Source organism: Polistes canadensis, unplaced genomic scaffold (genome assembly GCF_001313835.1).
Source record: "Polistes canadensis isolate GaletaPanama2010 unplaced genomic scaffold, ASM131383v1 scaffold_12, whole genome shotgun sequence".
Taxonomy (NCBI): domain Eukaryota; kingdom Metazoa; phylum Arthropoda; class Insecta; order Hymenoptera; family Vespidae; genus Polistes; species Polistes canadensis.
Genome location: NW_014569559.1, coordinates 455095 through 476587, shown reverse-complemented (window position 1 = coordinate 476587; position 21493 = coordinate 455095). Strand labels below are relative to the sequence as shown.

Here is a 21493-nt window from a genome sequence, read left to right as displayed (position 1 = left end):
GAGAGAGAGAGAGACAAAGAGAGGGAGAGAGAACGGATACTGCTCTCCGAACGCGGAGGATTTCGAGGGATGGACGGAATGCTCCACCCTCCGTTCAAACGTCCACGACGATATTGCAAATAGTAGAATTACGTACCAACGATAATATTCTACTTTTTCCTTTTTTCAAATACCGCGATCCAATATCTTTCTCGTAATATTCTTAATTATTGGGTTTGCAACTAAGTGCACTTGTGGTTACTTTAATAAAAACCTACAGGACCTCTCTTTCTCTCTTCTTTCTTTTTATCTATCTATCTATATATCTCTTTATCTCTTTGTATAAATAAGTACTTACGTAAATATATATCTATATATATATAAAGAAATTATTAAAATAATGTGTGTTCAAATTTGTTCCCTCCCTAATCTTTCTTATTTTCATCCCTACTTTTAAAGAGGAAGTCTTTTAAACTTTTAAAGGCCTCGGGTGGCTGTGTTTTCAATAAGTTTTTGTTCACTTAGTTGCCAACCAACAAATCCGCACTCACTTAGTTGCCAACCCAATATAAGGAAAGGCGTCTCGTTCGAAGCAAACGTTTGCTTGCAAAGCAGCCAAGAAACGAAAGGAAAAGTTGCAAATCGAAATAACTTGAAAAGTCTTTTTTACGTTTCTGTTACAGCACAACGTATTACAATGGACCGTTCCTGGTTCGCAGTGTACCTGACTCTAGGTTGTCTCGTTGCCGGAGTACTACCACAGTATAGAGAGAAAAATACCAGTAAGTACGACGAGACTTCCAACAAACTGCAACGGCAGACATCAATTACCGATGTATATCACTTTTCGTAAACTCACAAATTTCATTTATTTATTAAGCTCCTTCCCTTTCTCTTTCTCTTTCTGTTTCTTCTTGAAAATCGTTTATATTAAAACAGGAGGGACAGATAACTTCAACGGCGGGGCGCGCGATGAAGGGGAGAAATTTCATTGAAAGTTGAAGTCGCGTTTAAAACGCGCAAAGGAAAATGGAAAATGAATAATATTGTAGATACGTATACATAGTCGATCTTTGCCAAGTGCTTTTCCACGGTGTAAGAAAGCGCGTCGTCGTAAGATGTCTCAAAAGCACCTTTACGTTATATTTGCATACCGAAAACGGGGAGATGAATATAATAGGTAATATCCGTGCGACGGTGATTAAAGTATAATACACGTTTGTTATTTTTTTATTTCTTCTAATTTTTATTTTATTTTTTTTTCCAAGGGGATATACCTGCATCTCCTCTCGTAGAAAAATTTATAGAAAATATTCTCCACCGTTTCGATGAAGATTGAAGGTTTATTAAGACGTTCAACGCAACGTTCTCGCTGAAAATTATAACGTTCAATATTCAAGCAAAATTCCTTACACTCCTTCGAACGTTCCTCTATATACTTAATTATAGGTGTAAAATAGCAAATAAGATCTTACGACAAAATATACAAGGGTAGGTAGAGACATTGAAAGTATAATGTAACGTCGTAAGATAAGATACTAACTTTCTTATCTTATTTGTTTGAAGAATTTTCTTCGAGTGATCGGTCTTACGTGAAATACGAGCCTCAACGGGATGGCTCTTTTCAAGCGATCATCAAAGGATCGTATGACTTTATAGAGGGTAGCTAGTACGCGATCGGCAAACCGATATGAAAGGTCTCTCGAATTCGCCTATAGAGAAAGAGAGAGAAAGGGAGTGGGAAAAAAGGTGCGAAAGGAAGGGAAGGGTAGGGGGGTAACAACGTGGCAGGGGGTATCGGAAGAACTCGTTGCTGCAACTAGCGGGAAATCGTTTTCGCCAGGGAATTAGATCCGAGAGAGGGAAAAGCTTCGAGAGAAAGAGACGAAAAGGGGGATGGGATGTGTCGCGTGGACGAGAAAGAGGGGAGAGGGCACGAAGGGGAAGATCGTTTGATTTTCGCGGTCACGTAGCTGTCATCTCCCGTGCGAGCCAACTCCCATAAAGGAGTTGCATTTTACTCTTCCTCGGGTCGTCTCGTCATAAACGATCCCATTCCCTGTAGCCTCACCTAAATTGGATGAGTTTGCACGAAATTAGCTCGGAATTCGATGGCTCCCCGGAGACAATTAAAATGGTATCAAAGTAATTGCAAAATTTTCCTATTTTACTTTTTTAATTACACCTGACTCGTTAAACACGCATTAAATATAATATGTTACTCGATAAAATGACATTATTATTTATTGATACGATATTTATGTCGATATGATGCAATTCCTTCTGTGTTAGGGTTGCGTCAGGTTTCCTTACGAAAATTTTCTTCTCGAGCATTTGTTCGACAAAATACTGATGAAATAAATAGAAGCTTACTTCGATCATGAAGATAATGAAAGTGTTACGCGAATTCTCGCAATTAGGACTAATAAAAAGGAATCGTTCGCACGGTGGTGTGCTGGTGGTGGTAAAACGTATCGATGGGAAAAGGCAGCAGCAGCATCTGCCGTTCGTCATGCGAGTTCCGTTGCGTACACCGTTTTAATTGCTAATTATCCCGCATATTTAACGCGAATACCAGAGAACAATTGGTCGATCATCCTATTTTCTCTCTTTTCTCTCTCTCTCTCGGTGTGTCCTCTTTACAAATTCGTTGGACAAACGAATCGCGATCATTACCGGAGCATCGCTAGATCCGCATCCTGATTGTAATTTTATCGCCAGCATCCTCATTCATTTGATACCCCCATACCTACCTCCCCCATACCTACCTTTCCCCCTGCCCCCGCCCCCTTCACAGCTAGTAACGAATCGTCCATTATTTTATTTTCTTTTTGTTTTTGCGATCGACCATTTCATTTTTTTGCAACCCTTTCCTTTTCGTTAAAACTACTCGGAAAAAGATATATATATACAACGTGAAAGGAATGAAAGGGAAAAAATAATCAAATAAAATAAAAAAAAAGGAAACAACGGCCGCAACAAGAGACATATTTCGCGAATCACTCTCGTTTCGTTTCGTATATCTATCTCTCTCTCTCTCTCTCTTTTTCTCTCTCACTTTCTATGCTAATTTACTTTTTCCGCGCTCGAGCTTGTAACGCCATGTCGTATTACGTTTACCGCGTAATATCGCGACTACATCTATACGTACTTTCATATTTTTCATTCTCTCTTTTTATACGCACTGGCACATACGGGATTCATACTGTTTTTTATTTTCTTTTTTCTTTTTTCTTTTTTCCTCTCATTTCTTAGCGCGCACGTAATACAACCGCGTCATATTACAAAGCTCGTGACAATTGCAACTCTCTCTTTCCTACCAGTACTATTACTACTACTACTACTACTACTACTACTGCATCGTCGACATTGATTCTTTCGAGCGTTAACGCAGCCTTTGGAAAAATGTCTGAGCGTTTTCTTTGAAGTTTTACTCTTCTCTGGTAGGAATAAGAAGGGAAAGGGATGACAAACAAAATAAATAGAAAGAAGAAGTGGAGAAGATTTGGAGGGATTATGTCTTATTCTTTTTAACGATTATGAAAGAGATGCATGCAAACGTTTTTTATATTGCCAATCAACGTATTCATTATTTGATATATTATAGATAACGAAAGAAGATGGATAAAACACGTCGAGCGGAGAATCAAAGAAATATCATGGAAGAATATTGTTTTACGAAGCATACTCGCTGGTGGCATGTTTGATTATGCGTATATATAGCGATGTAATACTTTGAATGGCGGAACGGATTGAAAAACGATTCGCGATTTCAATTAAAAACGCTCTCGCTGGCATTGCCAAAGAGGATGAAGAGGAAAAAAATTTAGGAACGATCTCTCGCACTCGTTAAAGGGAATTACAATAAGACGGATGAAATGGGGGGGAAACGCGGGGGTAGATCGGGGTATGGGTTGGTTGGGAGCGAAGAGGGTTGCTGCGTGCTATGATAACAGAACAGAGAGAGAAAGAGAGAGAGAGAGAGAGAGAGAGACAGTTAGAAGATCCATTTTGTCGCTTACAAACGCCAGGAACAGAACAGGATCCACGACAAGAGATTTGGATTTATTCGTGGTATGATTTACGTTACGGCGGCACGAACACGTGTGTGCTTTCTCTCTCTCTCTCTCTCTCTCTCTCTCTCTCTCTCTCTCTCTCTCTCTCTCTCACTCWCTTGCTCTCTGCTGTACAGCAGTATCATCGACGAAAAAAAAGAGACGAGTGCACTATTGTTTGTGCATCGAGTGCGCTCTTTCTCTCTCTCTCTCTCTCTTTCGTTTAGCGGGTCGGTCGCTGCATTGTATGCAAATATCGTACGGTACGCGGCACGGTACGCGGCACGGTACGCGGCACGGTACGCGGTATCGCGATTTTTTCCTCAAATGGTCCGGACGATATCGTTCCTCCGTTCTCCCTTTCAGTGTTTTCCCGTTCCTCCACGTTAGTATTACCCTCCAACCGAGTAGGTATAATTAACATTATGCAAAACTTATGAGTCATTACTCATTTCGTTCTTTTCCTTACTTTTTCTTATTCTTTTCTTCTTTGTAGTTTATTTTTGGTTACCTTTCTTTTCTCTTCTCTTCTCTTCTCTTCCCTTTCGTATTTTTTTTCTTCTTCCTCCTTTTTTACCGACTTTTTACCTCACTCTTTCTCTCTCTCTCTCTCTCTCTCTCTCTCTCTCTCTCTCTCTTCATTCTCTTCGTACGTTTTTGCGTTTTCTATCCTTCCTTTCGTTGGCGTACTACATTGAAGCAGGGCTTGAATGTATAATGTAGTTGAAAAAAAACTGCAGACGATATTATCTTTATTTTATATCAACGGTGAAGTAAACTAAAGTCTATACAGGCGTATTTCGGAAAAAAGCATACACACACTTATAATATATTTATTATAGTATGCGCGTGTTATTTCCGTGGAAAACAACGTGAATTTGTGAGGTTCGTTTAGAAACAGAAGTAAAATTAAACAAGAATAATTATTAATCTATTTCCAGAGAGACCGGGGTCGGTTTGAATTGAACGTTTCAATTTCCATAAATAAGATACGAGTTTATTTGTAATGCAGTATTCAAATTCTATTCGATTATAAACAATGAAAATTGTACGCTTACGTACGTACGTATGCGTAACTTTATAAAGGGCCGTTGCATTTTTTCTCCCCTCTTCATTTCATTTTATATTTTTATTTTCTTTTTTTCCCCCTTACACAAGAGAGAAAAGAGAATATTTATTTTCTCATTTATCCCGGCCAACAACGTTAATGCTTTAGTCGCGAAATAACGCGGATTAAAGTTCGACGAAACGTTCGAGAAAGAAAATAGGGATAGGACCAGGAATGTTGGTAGAGAGTAGCTGCCAATAGAAAAATCTTTTCCCCCCTGAAAATCGGATTGAAGTTTAACTCTGCTGGGAAATTACAATAAAGTTTTGTTGCATCGTCTTATGCATTATTTAAGGACACGCCTTTTTACATTTGGATCCGTCTTGCGTTTCGCAAACCGGAGATGGCCTGCTGAGAGATGGACCAGATCCTAAGTCCCCGTTTCTTTCTCTTCCTCTCTCGTGACGAAAGGGAAGAAGGAAGGAAGGAAGGAAGGAAAGCGGGACAACCGGGGAAACTACATATCTTTTTCTGGCTCCCACTTTGGGCAAAGTTTTATGCCAGAAATTTTCTTCGAATAAGAAAGAAAGAAAGAGAAAGAGAGAGAGAGAGAGAGAGAGAGAAACGAGCTGCGGAGGGGGCAGGTGGGTGGATGGTAAAAAGGTCGGGTCAAAGGTTCGAGCGAATTCTCTCGGAAGTTAGGATAATTGCAGTTAAAGCTGAACCTCCTCTCGTTCTCCTATAAAACGATTCAGACTAGATTTCTTTATCTTCCGAAAGTTACTCAAACTACATTGTCCGACCTAAAAATATTCCCTTTCTTTTTTTTTCTTTCTCTATTCTATATAGATCTCTAATTCAACATTTTGCCGAGTGGCGATTTTATACAAAATTTGACCTAGGTCTTCTTCTATTGTATCAATATTTTCCTATTCCTAGCTTCGTTCTTTCTCTCGCAGCACTCGAAGTTTACTTTTCTTTTTATCGCATTTGCGTTCTCTCTCTCTCTCTCTCTCTCTCTCTCTCTCTCTCTCTCGTGGGTTTCGATATCTACTAGAGCAGAGTAGTCGCTTCCAATTACCGCGGAAAAAGCCGCCAATTACCGGACGGAATTTGTTCACAGGGCCGCATTCCGTTCTGAAGATCGCCCACGCTCCATCGGAAAAGACACGCACGACTTCGTTCGACCCTTTTTACTTTGCAATCTTCCTCCCTTTTTTCCTTTTTCTTTTTCTCTTTCTTTTTCTTTTTCTTTTTCAGCCCCCCCCCACCCTTCCTCCATCGAAAAGTTTCGTTTACTTTCTTCTACGATTGGTTTTATCGATTCGATAAAAACGTAAAAGAAGAAGGAGAAAAAAGAGAGCGGTTAATATTTATTTAAGATGTAATAATATTCGATTAGATATCGAAAATGTTTTAACCTTTCATAAAATTAACGTCCTTTAGATGGGAATTTATAAGAGAGACAGACATATCGTATAACCGGTTAGAAAGGACGAGAACCTCGGTGTGCTGGAGCTTTGTGCATAAATTCGGTCAGACGTGTCTCGTTCAGATAAATTCTCGACTTACTTTATTAATGATAGGAACAGCAATTTAATCGATAGTTCGTGCAACAACCTGCTGTAATTATAAACGGAAGTATAACGTTCGTTCACTTGGCATAGTTAATGAAAATGAATATAAGAATATACGCGGGGAAGATGAGAAGTATTCCCCTTTAATCAAAGTTTCCACGTATTTCGATAACCCAGATCGGAGATTTCGGATTTACCATTCGATATCGGTGCTCCTAGAAAAAAGAAAAGAAAGAAAAAAAGAAAAAAAAGAAAATAAAAAAGAGACAATTTTTGTTTCGTTCGGAACATCGCTCGACATTCGAATCGATGCTTACCATTCGACGTTGTAACCTCGGCCGACGTTGAAATCTATTTTTCCACGAAATATACCGATCGTTGAAATCTATTTTTCACGAGATGAATTTTCGACGTTTCCGTTAAATCTACGAGCCACGCAGGAATGCGCGACTTTCGAAATTGAAACAATCCAAACGGCGTTTGAAAAAGAAACTAAAAGAAACCTACCAAATCCTAGTAGTAGATTCTTTGCACGTGTGCGTGGCATCTCTGACGAGAACGAATTTACGAATCGTCCTACCGCGAAATAATCGAGAAAAGTCCACTATGTTTTCCTAATTTTCCCTTTTTTTTCTCTCTCTCTCGATAATTCGATATTCCTTTTTATAAAATAACACGAAAATCTCATCTACCGAACGCGAGGTTAAATTTTTGTAGATTTTCGGTTTTCTCTTTTCCTTTGCTCACGTTCGTTCCTAGCTACTAGAGGATAAAATTCATTCGTAAGATAGTAAACATGCTTTCGACATAAGGTTTTTCTTTTTATTCGATCGGACATTCCTGTGGAAAGCGTGCGCAAGCAAAATGGGAACCAAGAAAGCAACGGTGGAAAATATTGCGAGCCAGCTTTATCGTGTTTCTCTTTCTCTCTCTCTCTCTCTCTCTCTCTCTCTCTCTTTTTCCATTTCTCTCGTCTCCTGTTATACACTTCAAAAGACGAGAATACGAGGACTAAAACGATGAGCAGAAGAAAAAGAAGAAGAGTTTGAAAGGAAGACCAATTTCGTCGTAAACGATGAGGGAGGAGAGACGCGTGTCCACCGTTTTTCTACAAACCGTAGAGTTAGAGACAGTACGGTACTACTGCTTTTTATATCTTTGGAAAATCGAAAACTTGTCGAACGATCTAGCGAAATTTAGATAGAGAATATCATATATATATTATAGAGAGAAATTTCCGGCATATGGATATATTACTCCTCCGCCTCTGTCGGAAACATCCGATTGAATACGTAACATCGATACTTTAATATTTAAAGCTTCCATTAACGTATCAGTCATTGCATCGCAATGGCCTATTGCACGCAATTATTAACGCTCGATATCGCGTTATCCGCTTTTTATTTCTTTCAATTTGTTTCTTTTATTCTTCTCCCTGTCTCGTTTGTAACGAAACAGTAAATCCGATAAAAATTGTCAAATAATAATAATAATAAGGGGGAAAATTCGTGTTTCTCGTCCAAAGGGAATCTCGATCACGACTAACAATATATTAATATTCGGACTCGTTCGTTAAATCGTTCGGGAAAAGCAGAAAATGAAAAGGATATAGTTGGGACAATGTTAAAACTTCTGTTCGCGTTAGAAATTGTGGGCTAATTAAATTCGAATGTCGGTCAGTCGATTTCTCTCTCTATCTCTTTCTCTCTCTCTCTCTCTCTCGTTCGTCGTCTCTTCCCCTCTATTTGGCTAATTCGTATGTCGGCCGCAGGCAGAAGCATTAATGGGACTGTCACTTTGCGTTAGACATTCGATGCCAAATCGGTGAGTCCCGCGACTTCCATTTAACGAAGCTTAACGTTCTACGCGAAAGGAAAAGTTGTTTAGAGGACGATGACGTGTCGTAATAGTTTTAAAACGAGGACGCTCTCGTCTTTCTCTCCATCTTCTCTACTTTAATAGTAACCTTATGCGATTTTATTCGTGCTTCCACCAAACGAACCGAATCGATCGAATCAACCAACCAACGATTTACCCGATAAAAAAGCTTTCCTCGATAGCTGCTGAATTTATCTAAAAGCTAGCTACTATTCTTTCCCTCTTCGATTAGTCAGAGAGAAGAAAAGTCCCAGCGGAAGTCCACTGCGACTGAAGATAATTTGTTCGAGGCGTCGTCGTCGTCGTCGTCCACTAGCTATTTTCTTTCTTTCTTTCTTTCTACCAGCGAGCGGGAAAAGAATTCTACGACGAAAAACTTGGACGAGACAGGGACGCTTAATTTTCTACCATTTCACGAACAAACGAATGGACGAATGGACGGACGGACGGACGGACGAACGGGAGTTACTCTTTTTGTTCGATTGCGAGAAAAGGATAGCCTGTAATAATAGCAAAGTATACTACTTCAGTTTTATTTGAAATCTCTTTTACGATATTTTTCATGCATCCTTGTTATATTATACCCATTCGTCTATTCGTTTAGAGTTCTATCAAGGAGGTAATAAACGTTACCCAAAATAAAAGCAAGCCCCCGTTAAATTTCAGTGGGAACGAGCGAAACGTGCCCAAGGCAACTTTTCTCTTTCCTTTTCTTTCCAATTTTTTGGTTTCTTTCGTTCTCTCCGTCTTTTTTTCTCTCCCCTATGTTTACCATTACTTAAGGCACTTTTCCTTCGGACATCATCGGTATCGCGCGGGCGCGTATCCGTGAACGTTTACTTAGGATTCTCTGTGCAATTTACACTCGACAAACATCAAACAATCCCGCGCGAATACACCGTCGCGGCGGAAGAATCTTTGAAAAGTAGGCAAGCGTTGATAAACTTTCATTTATATTATCGAGTATCATCCGTCCGTTGGGTTTTTTTTACTAATTTACGTTAGCCCCGGGCACAACTTGTCGTCATCGTCATCGTCATCGTATTAAGTATTCTCAAAGCCGGATGTTAGAATAGAAAAAGTTTGTATTTTATTTGATTTCTTAGTAAATCTCCGCGAGTTCGGTGGACTTTTAACGAGCTTTACTAGCACCGACGTATCTCCATCGAAACCTTTCGGTAAGCGGCACGTAACTGGGACTCCCGCTGGCTTTGCCCTTCTCGTAGATGAGATTATCGGAAGCTTTTCGGTGGATCCGTCCTAAAAGTTCGGCTTTATTACGCGCGTCGCTTACAACGCCTCGATAAATTCGTCTTTTTCGCAAGGGACAACTTTTCGCAACTCGTATAGTGTATGCTCGTTCGGTTTGAGTGACACCATCTTTCGATTCTTTTTCCCCGTCTTCCTTCTCTTCCGTCAAAGTGCTTTAATATAGTAATAATTATAATAATAATAACGATCTATTAAGGATTAGAAGAGAGAAGGTGGAGAAAAAAGAAAAAGTATAGCGAGCGTCTGTACAGCCCTCGTTAACGCTGGTCCTTTGTCTACTTACTTTTCCTCTTCGTTAATTTTTCTTCCCTCGGCAAACGTCCAAGGTAACTCAACAACGTCCTCGTCTTTTTCCATCCGATTCTTCGTTAGATTTTTTTCTTCCAATTTTCTACACTTTGACATTCTCGACGGATTTGTTTTATCTTCCTTCTTCTCGCTGTAATTCGTATCATCTTTTACTACATAATCGTTTGACGTAACTTATACATACATATATATCAATTTGCAACTTTTATATATACTCATTGAAGAGAAGAAACGTCCGTTTGTTCATCCTCCTTCCAACGATGTCGGTCGTATCCGAATGAACTTTCCTCAGAAGCTTTATTTCCCTCTCCTCGTATCTTTTCACTTCCGCCGCTATCATTGATCGAATAAGCTCGTACAACTTTTCTTCCTCCCTTCCACAGCATTTGACCACCCTAAACAATTTATTCTTACATCCTGCAGTCCTTTATTTTCGCGTTGACTTACGGTTACCCCGGCAAAATCTGTCCGATTTCTTTGCTCGTTTCTTTTTCCCCGAGTTTTTTTGTCAAATCCGTCGAAACGACATTTACTTCGATAGGATCGGTCATCGTTTCCTCTTTCTTTGTAATTTCTTCTTCGAAAACAATAGGGAAGAAATCTTTTGGTCCAACTGCATCATCATCATTCTCATCCATTGTCGTCGAATTAGTTAATACGATCCGTTGTTCCTGTTCGTCTTCCATATCCTTCAAAGACATTTCACGCTTCAATTGTTCGACTATAAGGTCCAAACTCATCTTAGCTTGGACGCTGGCGGTGTCCATCGAGTTAGTCGACGAAGAAACTTGGTGGTTCATTCTCGGATCGATTTGGACTACGTTAACCTCGGTTTCTTGCTTTCTGAAATGACGGAAATAACGAGAAACGCCTACTCATTTTGATTAACCGTGTTTTCGATCGAACGAGAACAAGCGCATATGTGTTCCACGTGTTTTTGACGGTTAGGAGTGGTCGTTTCGTAATCAGAAGCAATCGCTTTTGCGCGTTCATTAAATCGAATGAAATTTAATTGCAAACCCGGTACTCGAAAACTAAAATCGATCCACTCGATCGAGCGAGCGATAATAACGCGACACGAATGCGAACAGAATTTTCACGATATCGCAAATCTGGCATCACAAACTATGGACGGGAACGAACGTACTTGCTTTTTCGAGGACACGTCGATCCCATGGTTAGTCCTCCCTCCTCTCGCGTTCATCCAAATTCCTTACAAATCAAACAGTATTTCCCCCAATTTTCATAGGGTAAAGGTGGTGCTAGTAACTCGCCAAAGATATCCAAGGAAAATCAACTATATATAGGGATTGATAGCAACAATTTTTATCCATTTCTATAACATTACGAAAAGATTTGTCTATTTATCAGGTTAACCAAACGCGACGACGATGGAGAATCGCATTGTTCTTTTGTTTATCGATATTTTTAATTAGACGCGCGTAATATTGATATGTAAATAATTGCATTTCAATTCGTTTCGTACCGACACTTATTTATTTATTTATCTCCGTAGAATTTCAATGGTTGATTAAGTCAGAGCCGAAGGTAACGCATTGATCCAGTAGCTTTTTGTCTGATTAAGAGGAACGTTTGAAACGTACCGAGACTAGAAAATACATCATCCGCTTTTGTTCAATTTTTCGGTACGCGTTTCTCTACGTCGCGTCATATTTATTGCTTCGTTCTCTCTACATACGTGTGTATGTGTGTGTGGTCCCACGCTCGGGTCAAGTGCTCGTTGCGAGAGTGCGAGAGCCCGTTCAAATAAAGTTTCTCTGTTATTTATCCAATGTGTATATGCATGTACCGTTGCCCGGATCATACTTTTCGCGTTAAATCCCGATCTACTCTGGTCTATCGATCGAATCCTTTAATCGAGAGAAAAATCAAAGAAATAGATGAACTACTACTAATTATTGTTATTATTATATGATTAAAATGATTAAAAGCATTTACATTAAATTCTTGAAAAAAGCGTATCGCGTCGTAGGAAAATTTGATTTTCAATTCGATCCATGTTTATTCGAATCGATTCATCCGACCGAAAATTATATCACTATCGGAGTAAGAGTCAATGAAAATACAAAAGCTCGGGGTAATTTTTAAACGTGCATATAAAGCCCGAGGGTTCTACTGTATTTTTGTTGTTGTATTTTTCTTCTCTTTTTATTACCAGTATTCATAAATTCACCTCGACTGCGTAGACCTCCTGGCTTTCTCTCTCTCTCTCTCTCTCTCTCTCTTCCTCTCTCCTTTTTTTTCTCTTTTTAACAAATAAATCAGAATAATAATAGCGGAAAGAGGAGAGGATGGAAGAGTAGTTACGTTTTATCTTTTACAGTGATTCGGTCGGCCTCGGGGAAGGGGAAGGGGGGGGAGGGGTAGAACAAAAACTAATTTTGTTTCGGCAACGAGAACTGGAGAGAAAAATCCAATTGATCCGCCTCGGCTTTTCTTTATCTATTTATTTATTTATTTAGATAATGCATTAGAATGCGTCCCCTCAATCCGCGAGAATTCGAACACGCATCGACGTTTTGCCAAACGCGTACAGGGGGAAAATTCACGTTCTAACGTTAACTCGATGGTGCAATAGAAATTCGAGTGGAGTCGTCAAGGATCCTTCTATTAAACTTGACCTTTTGACGAGCATTCTCACATATTCCTTTCCCTCGCGAATCGTATTGGCATTTCGTTCGATATCACTCGAAAAATCATCTTCTTCTCTTTTGTTTATTTTTCTCTCCTCTATATAAGTATATATATATGTATATCTGAAATTTCAACGAAATTTCTTTTTACGATTCTTTTCCGCGATGGAATTTGCTTTTTACGTATTTCATTCAATCTCGTCACGCAAGTGAATTTCTTTCCATACAAAAATGTCTTCTCTTTCTTTCGCGTTATGCTTTGACCTTTCCACGTTGAATTCCCTTTTCTCTCGGAAACCGTGGAGAAGGAGATGGAGGAGGAGGAGAAGGAGATAAAACGTATCAATACCCTTCCCCCATTGTACTCGTGGACGCGCGTGGGAGAAAAAAAATAATAAAAAGGAAGGCAGGAAGAAGGGAGTTCCTCGTAGTCGATCGGGGACGATCGACCAGGCGGAGAAAACTAAGTTAAGTCGAAAAAAAAAAGGCAAAGAAAGATATAAAAAGGGCAAACGAAGACAGAAAGAAATAAAACAAGTGGAAGGAAAGAGGAAAAAAAGAAATAAAAAAAAAGGATGTGAAACGAGGAGATGATGGACTATGCGCATTGCTGCGAAGGAAAGGATAAAAAAAAAAAACAAAAAAAAGGAAAATGACGAGGAACGTCTCTCTTTCTGTCTTCCAGGCACGGCCGAGAACGATGCGGTTCAAGCCCTCCTGGCCAGATACCTGCAGAAACGTCTCCAAGGTACTCAACTGTCGACCCTACCGCCACCGGCAGTCATCTTCAACTCTCATCATCGGGCAAAAATTCGTCAGGCCGGTGCTAACCAAAAAACCACGAACACCGCCGGATTAACTCGCTACAAGGATAATAGGAAGCAGAAAGAGGACTACGTGGACGATGATTACGTGGATGATCTTCAAGGATTCGAGGACAGCAATAAGAGCAGGACTCGAATCGATCTTCTTGCTGGTAAATCCTTCCTCTTCTTCTTCTTCTTCTTCTTCTTCTCGTCATTTTCTTTTTGTTCGTGTTCTTCTCCTACTTCTATTTCTGTCCAACCATTTTTCTTTTTCTCGTACTATTATTAGTTTACTCTATCTTGAAAAACACCCAAGCTTTTCTTTTTCTCTCTCTCTTTCTCTACCTCGTTGCGACAGGAAAAGAAAGAAGAAAGAGAATTGGATGGAACTAGGCTGATAGATAGCCCGCAGGAGTACGCGATAACGAGGATATGCAGCTAGGTATCAATGCACAACGTCGACGTTGACGTCCAAGTTGACTTTCATTCTCCTCGCATCGATTTTCTACCCTTCCAAATCTAGCCCCAAACGTGGACTGGAAAAAAAGGGGAAAAAGAGAGTTGTCCAAGAGTAGAGGGAAGGGGGAGAGTGTCCACCTATGTTGATCCTTCTTCTTCTTTTTCTGCTTCTTTTTTTCCTGTATTCGCGCGGATCTATTTCCTCGAAGAAATATCGTTTTACTCCGAGGGCTTTGAGAAAAGCAGAGAACAGTAATTTCGTCGTTGATCTCTTCTCTATCCGCGGGATACCATCCTACGAGAGATTTTTCTTTCCAATTCGTTTTATTCGTCATCGAGTGGGGTATGCTTTATATCGATCTTGCGCGAAAAATGACGCGTTATCCATATTTTTTATTTTTCTATCTTTTTCTTTTTCCCAATTGCAACACGTCTCGGAGCTATCAAAATTGTTGATTATATTTCTCGGCAATGATGAAGGAAGAAAAATATTGAATAAATCCAAGCGAGGAGAAAAAATATTAGGGACGCATAATATATACCTATATATATTCCATTTTCCGTTTCATCAAACGTACGCATAACGTATCTAGAAGAATCCCGTTTATTCGCACGCGCGTCCTATTTCCGTCGGTCGCATTCTCTCTCTTGTCAGCGTTTTAAACGACCACGCCGGAGACGTACATTTACCGAATCGACTTGCTCAAACTATGAAATACGTATATATATATATATAGAATATATTTTCTACGTGCAACGGATACACGCGACATGACTTTGCTGTAACGTAATACGTAAAATATGCGGACAAGCGTGTGGCGTGTGTCCGCGTGCGTTCACGTATACATACATACGTATATACCTGTAAGCGAAAGCAGTCCGGCAATACTTCCCGTTCAAAGTATATCTGCTATTCGCGAGTTTATTCTCTAACGTCATAGATCGAGACAAAGCTGGGTCCTGTCTGTTTTTCCAAACTCCACCTATTCGTTTCGATAAAAGGTCTGATGGAGGATCGACCAATTTAAAAAATGCTTCAATGTCTTTTGATCTTTCGATATTTTTAATTATTATACGAGTATTTTCTCTCTCTTTGATTTCGTTATGCGAACGAAAGCTGTCAAAGATTTAATCGAGTACAAGGGGACTTTGATATCGAACGGGGGCTATTCAATATGCGATCGATCGACCAACCCAATCGCGAATAGTCGCCTGACACGAAACATCCGAATCACACGCATGCCGCCACGTCCGATTCCATTTTTATTTCATTTCTTTTCCCACGAAAATTTTCCTTATTCAAATTCTTTCGCGCGTCACTTGGCATCACTTTAAACGCAATTTTACCGAAAGGAGGGGAATTCATTCGAAAATTCCCATCGATATTTCCTTTTCATTTTCCCCCTTTTTTTTTTCCTTCCTTCCTTCCTTTCACCTACTATCTACCCTACAAAAGTATTGCATTTTGATGGGAAGGAAAAAAGAGTTCCATCAAACTTTTACGAATAATCCAGCAACAACGGCACCCTTTTTCTTTAACTCTTTTCCATTTGACGATGTGAAACGTGCCTGCAGATCAGAAATTGACAAACACTCTCACGGGTATTTGGACGCTCGCGGCGATGGGGTGTGAGCGCGGAGGGGGATGGGGGGTGCAAAAAGAACAGAAAGCTGAGAAAGTGAGCGCGAGATGGCCAATAAACGAAGCAGAAAGAGTATGGAAAGTGAAGAAGAGGAGAAGAATGGAATAGAAAACGAGAGAGACAAGGGATAAGATATCCAGTTGAAATTTAAAACGAAATAGAGTTTCTTCCAAAGGTGGAATCCTTTACCAATATTCTATTTCCTTTAAATACATAAGATCTAGATAAATACATGCACACACGCACACACGTACGCGTAAATAATTCTAAAATACAAAAGAGTATTTAAAGATTAGATTATTGTCACGTCTTTTTTTTCTAACGCGCGTATCCAATACATAAAATTTCAAGCACGCGTTTCAATTATAACTCAGGTGGTGTGGTGGGGAGAGGGAGTGAAGGTTTATGAGAAAGTTTGGCACGAGCGTGTCCCGAGTAAATGTTTAAATCAAGTTTAATTTGGTAAACGTTCCGCGATATCCGAACTCAACGGGAACGAAGGTTCGAGTACAACGTGAGTAATTTTAGCCGACAAACAGCGACTTTCTGTTCAAGAGTTTCCAAACTTCTGTTTGTCTTGATAACTCGCTCGCAAAAGCAAGACGGAGAGAGAGAGAGAGAGAGAGAGAGAGAGAGAGAGAGAGAGACAAGGAGTTGAAGAAGGGAGACAAAGAAAGGGGAAGCAGAAGGCATAGTTGAAGGAGGCAGTCGCAGAAGCGACCTCGATGTATACGGTTCGTATAAATAAAACGAAGAGTACTGGTGGCTTCAAGTTTTAAGTGGAACTCCATAAAGGTTCCGATAAAAGAGGTGGAGAAGGAGAAGGAAGACGAAGAGAAGAGGATTGAGAATAGAAAAGGGAGAGAGAAAGAGGGGAAGAGGGGGAGAGGGAGAAAAGGTTCAGCATCGTCGAGCATAATCACCCTTCTTGCGCGAACTATGATCGAGATTGCGAATGTGTCTTTAAGGAGGACATTCCTATCGATGTGAGAGGGTGTATGTATGGTGTGTGTATGTGTGTGCCTGTCTGTGTGTATTTTAGACGCTCCAGCATGATGGCATAATTCACAAACGTCCTACATGGTGTTTGGCGAAAGCATCGGTACCGGGGATAGAAGGAAGGTCTCTCGCTCTTGTTAGCTACCACTTGATAATCCTGAAGCTCTGGATATGCAACCACGGATGTTGCTCCCGAGATGGTGCTGGCGGTAATGGTGTTGGATGCATATGCGAAGAGACCCTGCAAAGCATTAACGTGTTCGTCTACTTCGGGCCACCCATTCTGTGTGTCCTTGTCAGAAACCCTACTCTATATATATATATATATCTCTGTCTGACGAACCCCATCTTACGAACGCTTGAGCGCCTCGTGGAAATAATTAATGGTTATGCTATTCCATGTATGACGATTAAACGTACATATGTATATATACTGTATGTAGCCATACTCGCGATATAGTCGCTAATCGTTCTAATCGTGCAACGAAACTTTATCTTACAATCTGCAAAAGAACCTTCATGGATTTATACCGCCTCGTAATAAAAATTACACGAACGTATTACGTGTTATACGTTTCTGTATATATATTTAATTTTCATTTCTTATATAACGTAGGATTATTACACGGGTGTAAATTTCCTACGAACTTATCAATAATTCTTCGGAAAGCTCGTTAAAAATAATGAAATGACTAATCTCGTCCGATTTTTTCTGTCTATGAATTTGATTTTTATTTATATCCACGAACCGAAGTCGAAATTGTGAAAATAAATTGGTCTTCTTATCAAATCGAATGTAAAAACCATGACCGTCGATCTTTAATGCAAATACATATTCAGTATTTCGAATCGGGAAGGATAAATCCGGAGAAATGTGCGCTTAAACGAATCCAGTTTAGTTTGCCAAGGACGGCTGGCTCGGGTCTCGGAGAAAGTGGTTTCGCTGGACCGTGCGTAACGTAAATACGTGACCACTCTTTCTTTCCCTTTTTCTTTCCTATATCGAACTATGTACAACCTTTAGCTAAATATTTCATTATTGCTTACAATTAGTTTCCTTTTAACTTCGAATAAATGAATAAATTTCCGAGATGACTCTCTGCGATAAATATTCGAATTCATTTAGCGTTGCACCTCTATAAAAATAAATGAAAAGGACAAGAATGGAACGCCCGTGTGTAGTATGTCTGTGTATGCGTGTGTTTCGTTCAATAAAACATGGTCCCTCATAACGCCTCTCGACTTGTGCGCTCACTTTTTGTCTTTTTTTTTTTTTCATTTTCTTTTTCGAAAAATTTCAAACGATATCCAAGTCTTTTCTCAATCACCAAAAGGTCGATGAACCAAAGTTTTTCTTTTTTCGTCAATTTTGAAAGAAACGAAATATCGATTTCGAATAGTCTCTCGAACCCTATCGTTCCCTCATTCGTTCGATATTAGCGCGTACGTGCGTACACGAACGCGGGTAGAGGGAAACACGCGTCAAGAAATTTGCTAATTAGCTGTCATCAGGAAACAATGATAGCTGCTATTTTTATGAGTGCCGTCGTTGTATGTTACTAACGAGTAGACCGAACTTTCTTTCTGGCGTATATATTCACGTTAGTTGTTAAATCGAAAATCAATATTACCTCGTAGAAAGTTGCGTTTCCGTGTAAATCGAAATTCAAAAACTGAAATATAATTTCTCGTCTAATGAAATACTTTCAAAAGTCGAAGGCCGAAGAGAAGAAGAAGAAGAAGAAGAGAAAATATAATAATTATTAAAGAATTCAAGAGAATCATCTTTGTCCTCGAAAAAGAACGGAACGAGTTTTACCTCGAGGGAATGTTGTATCGATTGGACAAAAAGTGAGATGTTTGTCCACTTAAAGAGGAGCCTCCTCTCTCTCTCTTTCTTTCTCTTCCAATGCCTTTCTAAGCAACCAACGGTGCACGCGATTGCGAAAGATCCTTCCGTGGAATCTCGACTTTCATTTTCAAGCGTTCCTCCCGACTCTCTCGCGACGTTCCACGAGCGCATGCTTATACACGTGATGCTGAGAAAGAAAGAGAGAGAGAGAGAATAAAACACTTAACACGTTTAAAACGCTCTTCCACCACTTTCGGAGATGTAATAAAATTGCAAAATATCCCGTTTAGTTGGAACAGAGAAAAGGATTCGTTTTCTTTCAATTAGTCGACGAATTTGAGGTCACCGTGTCCCGATCCTGATAGTTCTGACCGAGGCCTACATTCCTTCGCGGTGTGTTCACTTGGCAAAACACGTTGCGAAAGAATCCTGCAGGCTATTCCATTCTATAGAAACAAAACGAGCTCTATGGTGGTGGTACCGAGCAATCAATCGGCTGCCCGCCGGTAATGCCATGTTATATTATTGCTTCGTGGATTTGCGTGGTCAATGTTCTCTCGCGCAACAGTAGCCGTTGCCTTGATCGTTGAGTACCCCAGAATATATAGATTTTTTTTTATTATTATTCCCTAACTTTAAAAGTTCTCTTCTAGACATATTAAATGGATATAAGTGTCGATACTATTGATATCTTATTGGGACCGTAATTAATGACGACATTTTTCTTTCTTCTTCTTTTTTCTTTTTTATTTTTTAACTTTACAATCGATAGACTCGCCTCTGCGCGATCAGTCATCCATAAAATACGCTAATGGCTAAATAATAAAGCTTCGAACGTTGATACCCATTGAAAATGAAAATATTCTATACACGAAGCGCGCCAATACGAAAGAGTAATTCTTTCTTGTCATTCAAATATAATTCGAATTCTATCTCTCTACCTTTACTCCGGCCAGTTTTCCATCGAATATTCTTTGATAGAATCTCTCTATTCCGATCGGCGGTCCACACACACATATATGTGTACCACCTACACGCGTCCTACAGAGGGTTCAATTACGATACGTCACACGGACAGAGGCGTCGAGTAATCTCGGTACAAATCTCATCTCATGAATAATTCGCTAGGTGTGTACCCCTTGTTGGCCGTTTCCTATATCCTGCGACTTTTCATGAATGTTGTATCGACGATGCTTAGTTTTTTCTCTCTCTCTCTCTCTCTCTCTCTTTCTCGCCCTCGCATGAGTATCTTGGTCGCGCAGAGAGCATTAAATAATTTTCTTTGCACGTCGCGGACAAATCTCTCTCCCGTTCGTTTGTGTGTGCTCTAGTATGTGTGTGCGTGCTACGTTCGATAACATTCGGGTGGTCTCTCGTAGGTTGCACTCATGAATAAATTTATATCGAACACCCGCGCGCGTTTGTCGTGCGAGCATTCTCTAGAATGGTATGTTTCCAATTCGAACGCAATTAGGACTTGTTTCGTTTACCGTTACCACCAAACATAATTTCCTTGCTACGTTCCACGTTTACCAGGTTTCTCGGGTTTTACATAAAATTCGAGCTGGCAACGTTACGGAAGGGCCAACACCCGTGCGTTGTCTCGAGCATGTGCATCGTGCCACCGATACAAGCGAAACGTTTTCTCTCTCTCTCTCTCTCTCTCCCTCTTCAATTCGCATGATATTTAACAAGTGAAAGTAAACGAGTATGCCGAATACGTTGAAACGACTGGCTTGATCTTCTTTTTACTCTTACAATATACTCTTGTAATACGTCGGTTATTGCAACATTTACCCGCAACATTGCTTTACTCGTTATATTTTTTGTTCATTTTTATTTTCATCCTCGTTATCAGCGACGACGCGCGACAATCGTCGTTCGTTAAAAAGAAATTTCATGAGCGCTTTTTTCAATTCGAAATATCGAAAAGGCAGGGCAGAGGTGTTGAAGAAAAACGCGTGACGTTTTAACATCTCTCGTTGTTACCTTTCGTAGTTTTATCGGATCGAATAACATCCTTCTCGTCTTCATCTTCTTCATTTTCTTCATCTTCTTCTTCTTCTTTTTCTGTTTTCGTCATTGTCGTCGTTCTCGTAGAAACTGTACTCTTGGATAAATAAAATGGTTGCGACGTTAAGCAAATAATTGTATTACGTTGACAGACTCGGGAATATTTATGAGACGTCAGAGAACTGTCGTTCTCGTCCTCGGTAATAAACTTTGGAGACTGTAATATTTTGTCGAAGCAAAAAGAAATGCTCGACTAGTAAAGAGATCGGCATCGCGAAATATTTCAAAGTGCCATCCTTAAGTTCGTTAAAGCTACGGACAGAGCTTCTTTACAGTTCGCTAAAATCTTTCCTCATTGTCGGTTAGATCTCTATGACGTCTCAACCTATAATGTCGTATTTCTCATTTTCATATAAATTTGTAAAGTTTCTCGATAGGGACGTGCAATAAGATGGGAATAATGATTTCGAGTATATTTAATACACGTTTTATCATTAGGATCTTTCTTATTACATGTATATACACATATATATTTATGTTAATGACTAACATCAAACAAATATCTTAGGTATAAAGATAAATGAAAAAGAATTAAATTGAGATGGTAATTTATATGCGCGAAAGTAAGTATACGTGTTTATGGACGTATGCATGTGGGACGAACGGTTCGCGTAATTCGCGTCCCATCGGGGGAACAAGAAGCTGCAGAAGCCGGTTAAGGTCGGCCGGTGTAGAATCCCAATTGAAAAACGAACGTCGGAGCTTGTGACCGCTCAGTTGTTCGTCGTTATTTGCCTTAGAAGGTTGATCGTGCTTGGAGCCGGTTACAGAACGATACTCTCTCTCTCTCTTTTTTTTTTTGTATCACTCAGGTAAGGGGAAAAAAAGGGAAAAAACGAAACCCTTGAACTCGTTTGTACTCCGGTGCATCTCGTTGCATTCGTCGAAG

General features: G+C 39.8%; 1 protein-coding gene across 4 annotated transcripts in view; it reads left to right on the top strand.

Moving 5' to 3' along the window:
- LOC106793187 (C-type lectin mannose-binding isoform-like) overlaps positions 1-21493 on the top strand; it is a 73540-nt gene that overhangs the window by 39120 nt on the left and 12927 nt on the right. For 3 of the 4 annotated variants that reach the window (XM_014759901.1, XM_014759900.1, XM_014759902.1), the window contains 2 exons: positions 663-761; positions 13458-13748. In XM_014759901.1, the coding sequence (XP_014615387.1) occupies positions 677-761; positions 13458-13748 (376 nt within the window). In that variant the 5' untranslated portion in view covers positions 663-676. The remainder of the gene's footprint in view (positions 1-662; positions 762-13457; positions 13749-21493) is intronic. The other variant, XM_014759903.1, reaches the window with a different exon arrangement.